At 37.1% G+C, this 14,551-nt stretch overlaps 1 protein-coding gene across 1 annotated transcript in view; it reads right to left on the reverse strand.

Moving 5' to 3' along the window:
- Positions 1-14,551, reverse strand: part of myo6b (myosin VIb) — an 87,183-nt gene that overhangs the window by 62,653 nt on the left and 9,979 nt on the right. The window contains exons 3-11 of the mRNA XM_052153645.1: positions 12,365-12,434; positions 12,183-12,256; positions 9,135-9,264; positions 8,904-9,009; positions 8,005-8,060; positions 7,798-7,895; positions 7,517-7,681; positions 6,876-6,956; positions 2,587-2,767 (exon numbers count right to left, since the gene is read on the reverse strand). Coding sequence (XP_052009605.1) covers positions 2,587-2,767; positions 6,876-6,956; positions 7,517-7,681; positions 7,798-7,895; positions 8,005-8,060; positions 8,904-9,009; positions 9,135-9,264; positions 12,183-12,256; positions 12,365-12,434 — 961 coding nt within the window. The remainder of the gene's footprint in view (positions 1-2,586; positions 2,768-6,875; positions 6,957-7,516; positions 7,682-7,797; positions 7,896-8,004; positions 8,061-8,903; positions 9,010-9,134; positions 9,265-12,182; positions 12,257-12,364; positions 12,435-14,551) is intronic.

A 14,551-nucleotide genomic window follows, 5' to 3' on the forward strand; every position in this document is an offset into this window, starting at 1 on the left:
TGAAGGATACTAATGCCCGGATCACCCGTTGGTATCTGGCTCTCCAGCCCTTTAAATTCAAGGTGGTCCACAGACCGGGGGTGCAGATGGCTGTCGCCGACTTTCTCTCCAGGAATGGGGGAGTGGTAGACAGGCCAGATGGTGCCCCGCCTGAGTCGGGCGGTGGGGGTATGTGGCAGCGGGGCGTGGTCAAGCGCCCGTCCGGGAGAGGAAAGCGGTAAGGGCGCTTACACCTGAGCTAAATTATGCCTAACACCTGTCTCTAATTCCAGTGAGCACGAGGAGAGCGGCATAAAAACAGAGCCTCCAGACGGGGAGAGAGAAAAAAGAAAGAGAGCAGACCCAGCGTTTGTGTGTTCGTGTATTTGTGTATATAAAACATAATTAAAAGAGAGACGTACCTTGAGAGGAAGACCTGTTTCCTGTCCTCCTTCACTAGTCTAGTGCTACAACAATCATCTTCTTTTGTTTGCGGTATGCATTTCTCATGCCTATCGCCACCTACTGCAAGGCTGGTCAAAGATGGAGATCTATTGGAGTCTTATGGATTACATTAATGTTGACTTTGTGATTTTTGAATGTTCAAAAGGCCATCATTCACTTACATTTTGAGGACCTACACAGCTGAGATATATAAAAAAAATAAATAAATATTTAAGTTCAGCAGAAGACAAAGTCATACACATCTGGGATAGCATGGGGGTGAGTAAATTATTAGGGAGTTTTCATTTTAGGGTGAGCCATCCCTTTAACTTAAGGTTGTTGTTTTGTTTTTGTAACCAGGCCCTGACCTTTTCCTTGTTGATGAAATAGCTCAAAATATATCAATGTTGTCTGAGAGCTTAAAGTGTAACCAGCCCCATTTCTCATACATTACTATAAAATCCATAAAAGCATTTTTATCCAATCTCCAATTCCATCTCAGACTCTTTCATATATGTGTGTCATAATAGTCTTCAGGTTTTCTAGAAGACCTTAATGACATGTATACTCAATGTTTTTCTGTAGTATGAATAGATTCCGGACATACTTAATCCGGGAATGTATTTATTGACCATGATTTGAATATATGACGTAATAACAACAACTGTAACATAAATCTACTCTTGTTTTGTTTTGAATAAAGCATAATTTAAGCACAAGGAACAACCTTCTTGGTATATATAGCACTTAAAGTTGAAAAGAGCCATCCAAATCGCTGTTCTCTGCCTTTCTTTTAAATTCAGTGATAAAACGTAATCCATCCTCAGCTCCTGAGCGATTATGGGATTGTAAAGTGTCCAGTCAATCCGCACATCAGAATCTCACCAGAACTAGCAGGTCATCCAGGTATTTCTCGCTTACTATTTTATGAATATAGACAATACTGACATACTACTCCATTGGCATACTGTTTTTGGCATACTATAGTAGGGAAGTCTGGGATCTTACTAACCCATGTAAAAAGAGTCCAAGCCCAATTCTCTCATATACACTCATGACTGTATCACAAAAAGTGTGGGAAGAGTTAGGAGTTTAGGGTTTGTTTAAATTCTTGTGACATTCAGATGCTATACATTTTGTATTAAAGCAACATTTGTAGAATATACATTGGAAAAAGTATTTTGCTGATTAGTCTGTTTGGCAAACCCAAATGGAAATCTAACAGATCTCTGAGTAATACCGTGTCCACACCAAGCATAGCTTGATAAAGCAAAAACTGAAAAATCTCTTCAGATTTGTCATAATCAGCAGTGACCGCAACAAGCAACACTCTAAAAGAAGATATCATTTCAGCTAATTGGTTACTACACTCACCAATCACTTAATAAGGTACACCCCTACACCATCTTATTCAAGCGATTCTCTAATCAGCCAATCATTTGGAAGCAGTGCAATGCATAAAATCATGCGGATATGGGTCAGGAGCTTCAGACCATCAACCATCAGAACAGGGGAAAACTGTGATCTCAATGATTTTGCCGTGGCATGATTTTCATGCACAACAGTTTCTAGAGTTTACTCAGAACGGTGCAAAAAACAAAACACATCCAGTGAACAGTTCTGCGAACGGAAACGCCTTGTTGATGAGAGGTCAATGGAGAATGGCCTGATTGGTTCGAGCTTACAAAAGGCTACGGTAACTCAAAAGAACCCCTCTGTACAATTGTATTGAGCAGAATGGAATCTCAGAATGCACAACACATCGAACCTTGAGGCGAATGGGCTACAACAGCAGAAGACCATGTCGGGCACTTTATTAGGACCCTAGTGTTCCTAATAAAGTGCTTAGTGAGTATATTTCTGACAAATCATGCCCCGCCAACAGAAAAATGGTATTGGTCAAAAATTGACACTCCAAATAGCTGTATATTAAACATCAAATACGTTCTGATTAGTTTTGATTTTGTCATTACATGCAGCGTTTTCGCTTTCAGTGAGGACAGAAGAATTACTTTGCGCTTGAACATTTGCATTTTGCTTCAATGCAATAAACCAGGAAAATTTGTCTAGAATATATTGGATGAAATTTCTGATCTCTCCAAGAAGGTATTTGTATACCTCATATTGCAAAAAGTGGACAAGAGATACTATACAAATGGCTACCAGAGGTGCTTCCTGTCTCCTCAAAGTCGATATTTCCGAGATGAAGGACTCCAGCCACCACTCTGAAGAGATTGAGCTTCTCTGTGTCATCCAGGCCGATTTTTTTCATGGCCACCACCATCCTGTTGAAGTCTCCAAGGTCATCCAGCAAAGGGTCTTTCAGAGCCCCTGCTTTCCCATGCTATGGACACAAGATACTGTCAGGACACACGGTTCCAGCATCAACATCCTCCACATTTGTAACTCACACTGCAAATGCCTTAGTTGGAAATGTATAGGCATTGCAGAAGTAGTGGTCAGAGATCAGAACTGTATACTGGAGGCTGTATATAGATTCAGATCTCTGATTAAAAGTAAAGAGAACCAATCCAAAACACACCAGAGGGTCAGAGTGTGCGAGCACATCAACGTTATGAAGACCAATGCCTCTCTTTCACAGTCTATTGATCCCTGTCTATTAATCATTATGACATTTTTCATATATGCCACATTTTTTCTGCTAAGTTTCACTTATAACGTTAATGAAGATGTATGAGCCAAAAACATTATTTATGTGTCGTAATGTAGATTTTCAAGACCATCTTTTACCATCTCTCGGATTTCAATGAGCTATTTTTTAATCTGTGCCTCTATGACTTCTATTAAAACAGCCTCTTTACATGGGAAATGAGTTGAGGCACTTTGCTGGGCTAACACACGGGCTGCGTGTTGTTGATGAGCCCAGTAGCGGTGTTATGATTCACTCATCTCACGATTCGGTTTGTTGCACGATACTGAAAACACAGTTCGTTTTAGGATTCTTTAAGCCTGAATCAAGAAAAGTTAAGATTTAACGTATTTAAAAAGTTATTTCAAAAAGATCCATCAGAGATGGGGCTAAAAATCAGCCCAAAACAGGGCAATGGTGACACCAAATGGAAATATTAGCTAATAATTCTAATCTAAGATAATAATTCTAATCTTAATTATAAGCTTATGGAATATGTTAGATATGGAACACGGAATTATGCTAAATACACTGCTTAAACACGGTCACTGTTTACATACAGTACTGTGCAAAGGTTTTAGGCATAGTGGCATTTAGGCATTTAAAAATGTTGCATAGTGAGGATGTCTTCAAAAGTCATAGTTTTCATTTATCACTTAATGTCATAGCAAGGTCTAGTAAACATAAAAAGCTACATTAATATTCATTGTGACCACCTTTGCCTTTAAAACAGCACCAATTATCCTAGGTACACCTGGACACAGTTTTTCTTGGTTGTTGGCAGATAGGAAGTTCCAAGCTTCTTGGAGAATTTGCCACAATTCTTCTAGCTATTTAGACTGTCTCAATTGCTTCGGTCTCTATATGTAATCTCAGACAGACACAATGTTCAGTGGGGGGCTTTGTGGGGGCCATGACATCTGTTGCAGGGCTCCCTGTTCTTCTATTCAAATCTTTTCTATTTGCAAAAGTAATGTTTGGGAGTCTAACATTTATATTTCCTATTGACACACTAAAGCTGAGGATATAAAGAACCAGACAAATGCTTTTGGAAACATCTTATGTGCCTAAAATGTTTGCACAGTACTGTACATTTCAAATATTTGAAATTAAAATAATAAATTCTCTGATTACATCTAAATATTCTTTTCAAAAAAGCATTTAATGGAAGAGTATAATTATCCATTTAAATAATAATAATTTACAGATTAAATAAAATCAGTCATGACATTTGACATTAGGATTATATTTCCCCATAACATTATTACGCATAACATTCAGCATTATATATAATAGATCAACATGTCACTATCATTAATACTCAGTAAATTTGAGTTTTCTCTCGTGCAGTTAGAGCAGATCACTCTCGCGCTTTAAATGGATGTTCGATCCCTCGCGCTGAAAAGGCACGTCTCTTTTCTGCTCACGATTCGGTTTCAGTTTCCGCCGAACTCACTGTAAAAAAAACTGTGATTCTGCTAATGTGTATCTAAAAAATATTTTATAGCTCCTTGTGTGCAATGAAGCGATTTCCATTTGTATGCTTGTGTGGCTGTTTTATGTTGGCGTAGGACGTCACGTGTTTTGGATAGAACAGACCCTAAAAAACAACAAGTCAAATAAAAAAAAAGTTCTTTCTCCACGATGCGCATTGTTACATTTTTTAACCGCGATGCATCGTGCCACTATGAACATTACATGCTTAGTGTCAATTATAATTATCGAGGCCCTATCATTAAATAAAAGCCTTTATGACATTGGAATCGAATTACAGAACAATCTGCGCAAAAATATGCCAAACAAACTTTTAAGGTCGGACTGGAATGGTCAGGGACCTTGTTAAAAATGCTACACTTGCTAAACTTGCTACACATGGCCGTAAACAGCACAAGTTTTGGCAAATGTTCCCACATTTTCCTGTAATAGTCAGTTCTTCTGATATTTAGGAAGAATAGTATCCATCATCCTTATTACCTCATGCGATGTTTCTGAACACTGAACAGGAATCTTAAATTTTTTTAGCTTAATTTCAACAAATAGTCTTTTCACTGGGGAGGATGTTTTAATTTCTGAAAGTTTACAGAATGTTTTTATACTGTAGTACATTGCACTACTGTATTTCTAGAGATCAAGGAAAAATTGATTTCTCATTATATGACCCCTTTAAGTCACTGATGTGCTGAGAGTCTGCACTGCAGGTTGATGACAGCAGATCGGACACTCGGACCAATGCTGGAAACTAGATTAATAGCCATTTAACACCCAAAACTACAACAAGCCCCCTTGTCAAAAACACTTTTTTGATCTTTCAGAAAAAGCCCCATGCATTTCAGCTTACAGACCCAAGCACAGCGTCAGGATCAACATCATGCACTAAAATCTAGGAAGCCAAAAATTTGTAAAGCGTGAAAAGCATTTAGAACAGAGCACAAGTGGTTAAACTTCACCTTAATATCCTGAATTTAAAACAGAGATCAAGGAGGGTAATAGACACAATATTTGATTAGAAAAACAGTACTGATTTAAACATCAGAGATATTAGTAAAGTGAAGAAAGATCTTTGTTTATTAAGAATTAAAGATAGATTCTAAAAGTATAAAATATCCTAATGGATTTACAAAATCATTATGAGATACATGTACTTAAGGATATAAAAAAAAAAACTTCATTGAATTGTGAATTTGGGCTAAGAAACTAATCTTAGATCATCTGAAAATTCTAAACAAAAGGTGTTATGCGAATGAACTAATGTGCAGAGAGAAACAGCAGCTAATGAATATCTCATCAGCTTCAGTGGGATTCGACACAATCATGATTAATAATAATGACCCTTGATAACAATAACATCAATTGTTGGGCTCAGTCCCTAGGGAGGGCTGTGTGCAAGCACAGCATAACAATTCTGGAATTTAATACACTTTACATAATTCATCAGACAAACTCATTTCTGAGGCTCTCTAATTCTATTTAAGGCAAAATGGGGATCCTTCAACATCAGAGATTTTGACAGCGGTCAGGGTCTGCTTGTTCAACGTGTACTGTAGACTTCATTCTGGGAGCAGACTCGATTATATATCAGTAAATCATATGAAAATAACCATAAGCATTTTTCACTGTTTTCGTGTTTGATGTGAATATACAATTAGCTTAGCACTGTTTATTACTTTAAATTAGTTACATTTTTATCACCACATTAGAGATGTCAAAAGTACCGGTAACAAGCCAATCGGTACCAAGCCAATACTAATATTAAAAAGGTGCAACAATGCCAGTCTTTCTTTAAATGGCAGAACTAAGTACCACTTACATTTGGTACCAATGCATTGTTTGACTAACAGAAGGCTCCTTTCTATATGTGTGCTTATGTCTGTGTCTATTATGTTGTTCATTTATGATCTGGCAATCATACAGCTAAAATTGAACCACCTTTATTTTACATTTGATTACTTTTTCTATTTGAATGTTAATTGAATGCTTAATACTGCTGTTAGGCACTTACAAAGCTTCCAGCACGGTCTACTTAATTTGTAGCTTAGTATCTATGTTTGACTTTATTTGTTCTATTGCTTGTTATTTTTGTTTTTTGTTGACTTGTTATCTTGAGTACTTTGCTTAGGTTCACTTAAGAAATTAGCATATGTTTTTGCAGTGGTATTAAAAATTTGTTTGAAGAATCCTTTCCCTTGGGTTTGATACATACTACTGAAATGTGGGTATTGTGAAAGCCTTACAGCACATGGCAAGGAGGAAATTCATCATGGTACAGAACAATAAGCTCTTTAACACAGGTGACTCTACATACCTCAAGACTTTTCCTGTTTTGCATAATCTGTTTATCCGAGTCCTTGTTTGCAAAGTATCGAGTGCAGCCGCCATTCAAATACTGAGTGAAAAACAAACACACATTGAGGGAAGTTAATATATGAGATAAAATTCACTGCATATTTATACAGATTAGAAATCAGAATTACCTGAGCACAGATAAAAGTAAAAGTGACAGGCAATCAAAGCTAATTCATAACACAATTTGGAAATATAAAAGACAAAAGGCATTTTGACATAAACATTGAATCTGTGTTAGTGTGAGCAGATGCAAAATATACATTTATAATTAAGGTTAAGCAAATATGCCATCTAGTGGTGCATCAAAGTTTTCATGTTATTTTACATGTATAAACAAGGGCTTGAAATGAGCTGAGCTAAACTAAAAAGGTCCTATGCAATGTAATTTTGGTTGAAGGTTCTTGCAATGATATGCTTTGATAGGGTCTGTTTGCTATGTAAAACAACAGTCATGGTTGTCAGATGGCTTTCACTGCACGGAAAAGGACAGAGAGCCTAGGCTTCAGTAAGTGATTTCCAAATTCCTTCATAATTTGAAATTATTTTCTGCTTCTTAATATGTTGAATAGTTTTCTGACACACAATACACATGAAGCTGACCCGGAAGTTGTCCGGAGAGTTGAGATGAAGCATATTCCTGATGTCCTCTGATGCCCCTGCACAGAGCCTGTAAAATATATGATAGTTTCGCTCTTCCGGACTTTGCATACAAATCCGAGACTTCTCCAACAGATAGTGTGAGACAAATCCTCCCACAACTGAATTCTGAAGACATAGTGAAGACAATATTCCAAAATCAGACAGAGTGCAGAAACTAAACAATGTGTTACATGGCATGCAGTTGTCTTTGGACTAAGAAAGGGACAGAAATCCAAGTTTACCTTCTCATTAAAGTGAATTTCAACAAATTTTCCAAAACGGCTGCTGTTGTTGTTCCTGACCGTCTTTGCATTTCCAAAAGCCTCAAGTAGGGGGTTGGCTGTGGGGAACAACATACAATTGAAAAACATTGATTTTACATCAACTGCAAAAATCAAGCTCTACTATGCACAGCTGGCTCTGTATGACTTTGAAGAGTTTAGTCTTACCTTCAACAATCCTCTCATCTATATCCTGACATGTGCCATAAGATGTGGTTAAATACCTGAAATGAATCAGATACAGGATCAAACAGAAAAGCATTCACAGCGAGTAACGCAACACATTGCATGACAAATTTGCCCAAGCTTTATTCAAGCAACACTTCTATTAATTCCTTTTAGCCACATAAGGTTTCATATTTGGTGACTTTGGTTTGGTTTGGATCAAAACATAATTCCAAACCAAAATCTGGTGAAATTTGGTTTGGATCAATACATGAACGCAAAACTAACACACTGGCCAAGCACCAAATGCAAGTAACATTGGCTTTGGTGAGCAAAGGAAATATAGTTACATGCCAGTTGGCCTTTTTTTCCAAACTGCAACATTACATGGTTTAAGCTGAATTGTAAGAATGAAAGTCTGAACCTCCCCGGCCTTGCGAAAATCGAGAGTTCATGGCAAATTTGCCACAAGCTTGCCACTGAGAATTTTCAAATGCAAATGAGCTTTGGGGAAAACTTGCAGCAAATTGTCTTTAGTTGCCAAAGGTTTGCCGGAGGTTTGGTGCACGTCTAAGATCTTCCGGCAATTTATTATAGTGAAAGTCAGGTGTGCTGATTCACAGTAACTGAAATAAACAATGTTCATCTGTAATTATTCAGCAAGGTAAACTACAAATGCATGAAATGAATGCTAGACAATGTTCAATGCAAAATACTCCATTCATTAGTGTAACGCAACTTATAAAATATTTACATTCTATTATTATAAAACAATAGTGCATCGAATGACAGTTGTGATCATTTTAAATCCAGTAGACACATTAATTGAAACCTAAATCTGTGCTACACTCACAAAAAAAATTAAGTTAACTGAATAATTAACTGAATGAAGATAACCAGACCTGAGAACAAACTTTGTGTTTTCTGTTTTTCCAGCACCAGATTCTCCAGACACAATGATGGACTGACTCATCTTCAGAACCTTCATGTCCCTGTAGGCCTTATCCGCTGAGAGACAGAAAGACAGAGATGTTGTCTAAATTGTTGTCAGTCAGCGCTGGGGCTACAAAGTTAAATCCATAGAGAAAGACCACTTAGTCTTTAAGTCTCTTGTCAAGGATAGATGTTCTCACCGATAGCATAGACATGAGGAGCCAGTGTCCCCAAAGAGCGTCCCTGATAGGTCTTGATGGACTCTGGGGTGTACAGTTTAGGGATGTCAAAATACGGGTTCACGGCAATCAGGATGTTAGCCACAAAAGTCTGGAATGAACACAAATGGCTCATGAAAAATTTTAATATTTGTGTGTTAGTGCATTAGTCCGTACTAGTAATGCATTTTTATCCAACTAACAAAAGGCTTACTTGTTCGTCCATTAAACTAAAGTATTTTAAATTCATGTTCACGCCACCACGAGGACCTACTAAGTAGTGGGAATTGGGCATTCCAAATTGGGATAAAAATGTAAATGATTTTTAAAAGCAGAATTACACTGCAGAGTTATTTCACATAGGAAAATGTGACCAGCATCATATTTCATTTGAGAGCAGAAGCATCTGGGAGATTTTCAGTGAATGAAGGGTTACATTTTGGTCTGTTCCTTACATAAACAATATCAGAAGACTTGTCTTGTGCACTATTTTTATGGTGCTTTGAGTTTTTTGACTTTTGGATCTTAACAGACTGGCCATTTTATGCTAAATAACTTGATCATTCAAAATTCTACTGTGTTTAATGGAGAGAAAAAATAACAGCAAACAGGTTTGGAACAACATGAGTTTAAGTAAATAATGACAAAAACAATTTTTGGGTGAACTGTTACATTCAAATTGCTTTAAAAATAACACAAATTACATTTATGCCTGTCTAACCATACATTTGTGATAGTCCACTTGGTGGCCTCTCTACTAGACATAAGACACTGGCTACACTGATACACTGTTTAGTAAACAAACAGAGGTGCAACTATCAACATCTCTCGACCACCGTTGTCTTTCAAAGCCTCAGTCTTTTAAGTTTGCCGTGTGGCACGGAGCAACGCTACCTCACAGGACCTAATTAAGTGCATTAAGCAACTCGATAGTGTCTGGGCAGGATTAGCTGGGTCATCTGAGACGTGTAGTCACACTAGGGCAGTGCCCGGGCACTCTCCTGACATGCTGGTGGACTGTGCTGATGAGCGTGCACTGACAGCAGGACAAGTGAAGTCTTTTAGACGGGAGGCTAACAAGGGCCGCTGGAGCACGACAATAATATGCCTATCAGCACTGTACCCACACACGCCAGCCAATGAGATCTGGGGGGTAGGTGTGAATCTGGAAGCCCTGTGCTAACATGAGGTGACTGTTAAAAAAAAAAGTGCATTTGTTTAGGATTTAAAGGCCCAAATCTGTTGAAATTTTAATTGCAGTACCATTCAAAACCCCTAGGACTTTGACTAATAGGAGAATCATTTTTGTGAATTTGTTAAATATATATAAAAAATATGCTGATTTGCAAAGCAGCTTACAAAACTTATAGCGTTTTTTGTTGTTGTTTTTTTTCTTCTCAGGTGTTAGCAAGAATTTTCACTGTTTTTAGCGCTAAAGACAGAACTAAAGAGTTCTGGCAAATTAGCCGCAAACTTGCCACTCATTATTTTCACATGCAAATGAGCTTGTGATTCACCACTGTTGTTAGCTAGAAGTTTGCAGCTCTTCAACAATTGTGGTCAATCTGCAGCAAACCTTTGGCAACAAATGGACAATTTGCTGCAAGTTTGCCACAAAGATCATTTGCATGTGAAAATTAGTTGCATGAGTTGCATGGTCTACATTTATGATATTTTGGCATCCATTTTTAAGCTTAAAGGTGAGTCAATATCAACTGACATTGTATAGAAAAGATGGACTGGGATGTAAAAAATATTTCCCCCTTTTTATGTTCCACGTAAGAAAAAAGTCATACCTTAAGTTTAAAGGAATGTTGCGGGTTCAAGCTCAGTCGTCAACATTTGTGGCATAATGTTGATTACCACAAAAATACATTTAGTCTCATCCCTCTTTTTCTTTATAAAAAAGCAAAAATTGAGGTTACAGTGAGGCACTTACAATGGAACTGAATGGGGGCAATTTTTGAAGGGTTTAATAAGGCAGAAATGTGAATATAAAAATTTCATAAAAGCACGTACATTAATTCTTCTTTTCGTATGTATTATTTGAGCTGTAGTAGTTTAAATTAATATTTTTGCAGTCTTTTTAGGGTTTGTGACGTTACATCATCATGGCAACAAAGTTGTAAAATTGGCTAAAACTTAACACAGAAAAGGTTAGCAAGTGATTTTATAACACTAAAATCATGTTTACATGCCTATTGTGTATGTCTTGTGGCTATACTTTAAAAAGAAAAGTGAGTTAAAAGTTTATGGATTGCCTGCCCCCCCCCACTCAATTTAATTGTAAATGCTTTTTACAGCATGTACAGCATTTTCTTTTCTTTTTTTTTGAAGGAGGGACAAGTCTTTACATTTTTTATTAATTTATGTGGTAATCAATATTATGACACAGATGTTAAGAACGCAAATGTGTCCGAATACAATTCATAAAGCAACACAAGTACGCGCTGCATTCTGGCATTCACAAAAACGGTCTTCTTCTACGGTTTTCTCTTTCAGGTTAACTAGTTAATAACTACTTTCATGGCGAAGCAACACTTTGAGGAGGATGTCACCAAAATATGTTATATATATATATATGTTTATATATGAATAATAACATCTGGTTTAATAGCACAAACATTTATAAGGTAACTCTATGGCCCCTTTGAGTAATGAGGTTTGTTAAGTTGTTAAGTCTGCCCTTACAAAAATCGAAAGTTCATGGCAAATTTGCTGCAAACTTGCCACAAATTTTCACAAGCAAATTAGCTTTGCGAGAAGCTTGCGGCAAATTTTCCCTTGTTGCCAAAGGTTTGCCGAAGGTTCACCACTACCGGTGAAGAGCTGCAAACTTCTGGCAAACATTTGTGGTGAATAACAAGCTAATTTGCGTGTGAAAAAACGAGCAGCAAATATGCTGCAAGTTTCGATTTTTTTTTTGTAAGGATGTTCAATGGCAAAGTGTACCCTTGCAAAGTGTCAGCGTATGCATATTTGCATAGATTATGTTCTTCTGCTTGCAGAGCAAAAGGGCTCATTACTTACATAGATCAAGTCTTTGCTGTAACGGATACGGATATTGTTCAGAAGTGTGGCCTCATTCAAATACATAAGAGAACCTGGAAGCACCAAAAAATACAGTAAGTAGACATCCAAATAAGCCCAACAACTGTATTTTAATGTGGTACTAATGGCTGATGCACCCAAAATAAAAGTTGTAGACTTACAGTTGTCTTCCACATGTTTGTTCACATCGTCCTCAGCAGGGAAGACTTGGTTGATGGGAGCCAGGAAGGTCTACAAAAGACAGAATGAGCATCTTCAACTTGGTGACATCTGGCCAAATGAAAAACCTGGCCGGCCAATAACTGCTAATGTCTATGTATGTTGACACATATTACTGTTTATTCATATTGCTTACTAAAGCACATAGCTTTTACAGACACGGAGTATAAAAAAGCAAAAAAGCAAGTAGATAATGGCAGTCTTTGTTTTCTCATTTCAGACACGGAGTTGCTGGTTACTCTCAGCATGGTGTAAAAGACATAAACACTCAAGGCCTTCGTAAATTACGACGTGAAAGACACAAAAGAGAGATGCTAGATCAACCATGATGGATTGTGTCTAATGGTGGCCGAAATGGAAACAGTAAACAGTGAAGTCATATTAATGTAAAAGGTGAGAACATAAGCAATGAAATCAATTACACGACACATTATAAAACACCCAAAACTGCAGATTACAGACACCATTATAACTGACTGGTACATGTCCCCCTCACTTTTAACAATACCTAAACAACATTGATTATAATGGAGTCTATTGCTTTTGACAACGCACAGCTTACCTCTGGTGTAGACAGGATGTTAGAATCCACCCCCCCCCCCCATTTTTAGACAATTTGTACGCCCCTGCAGTAGCGTGTTATTCAGAGAGAGAGAAAACAGGCTGAACTTTCTTGGAAAACCCATCTCATTCCAACTGACATTCCTGTTTTACATTATTCCATTCCCTCACTTTTATAAAAGCCATTTACATAAGTAGCCCACAAGAAAGTTATATTACGAACTTCAAAGATTTCTCCCCTTACATTAGGCTGTACAGTGGCCCCAAATGTATTTGGACACTTAAACCACACATTGCAAAGTTAACAAAACTTGGGGCATCTGCATACAAATAATGCAAGACTTTTTTGCAATTACCTTTAACCAACAGGTCAGGTCATTTGAAGTGGATGGATAAAGTCAGTTCACTTCAAGTTCAGACAGGTGTTCAAGCAGAATAACCACAGATGTATTTCATCTCATTACCTATGGACACGTTACAATTAGGTTAACCAGAAAGAATCCAAATACATTTGTCTTAATTTTAATAGTCCCGTAGTATATCTATTGTTTTACCATTAAAAAAAGAAAATGCTTTTTTTGGTTAAAAAATGTTTTGCCTTGTTTGCTTTGATATTGCATTTGGTTAGATAATACGATGGGATTCATACATTTTTAAGTGTGGCTAAAGTTTCCAAACAACTTTAGAGGCCACTGTATATTTTCAGTGTAAATTTCCTTCACACTATCACTGTTTTTTAATATTGGATAATTATAATTACTAAATGTCAGAGACTAAAAACTAAATGTTTTTAATTTCAGTTTGCAAATAATCATTATTTAATTATTTTATATTAATTATTTGTTTTAACAGTTTGCTTCAGAATCATGTTCAACTAAAAATAATTTTTGGACAAAACCTTTACTGTGATAAATCATTCAGACTTTGGTTTCATGAAAAAAAAATACAGAAAGAAATGTTGTGATTATAAACCGGTTACCAACATTTGTTTGTTTTCGGTTTTCATCCCTTGGGACGTTTTTAATCCCTGCTAAAGTTTGACTCAAGCCTTAAACCTCAAATACTCCTTGTGTTCTTTGTAGATGAGAGATACAACATTATTTATTCCCTTTATGAACATCTGGAAGTCTTCACAAGGACATTTATCTGTTTGGATTTTCTATTCTTCAGGGACCATTTTAAAAATTGCCCCATAAAAGCTGCCCACACACACACACACAGAGAGAGAGAGAGATTCTGCCCCTAGGGAGAATGCAAGCACAGGTGGCTCTTTTCTCCTATGAACCTGCCCCGAGTGTAATGTGAGCACCACACCTGCAGCAGGTTGCACTTATTACTTATTCAAAGCTCCTGCAACTGATACCCTTATACAGCACAGCACTATTCTACGTACACATGTTCTCACATTTTACATATTGCTCATATACCTGGAGACCTTTTTAGCACATCATGAAGTCAATCAAGCGTCCAATGTGAAGAAATCAGCACCATCAGAACAAACAACTACAAACTGTGATCATATGATCACATGGTGAAGCCATCAGGGGTGCTTAGCAACGAAGCTGTTG

This window comes from Xyrauchen texanus, chromosome 22, assembly GCF_025860055.1.
Source record: "Xyrauchen texanus isolate HMW12.3.18 chromosome 22, RBS_HiC_50CHRs, whole genome shotgun sequence".
Taxonomy (NCBI): domain Eukaryota; kingdom Metazoa; phylum Chordata; class Actinopteri; order Cypriniformes; family Catostomidae; genus Xyrauchen; species Xyrauchen texanus.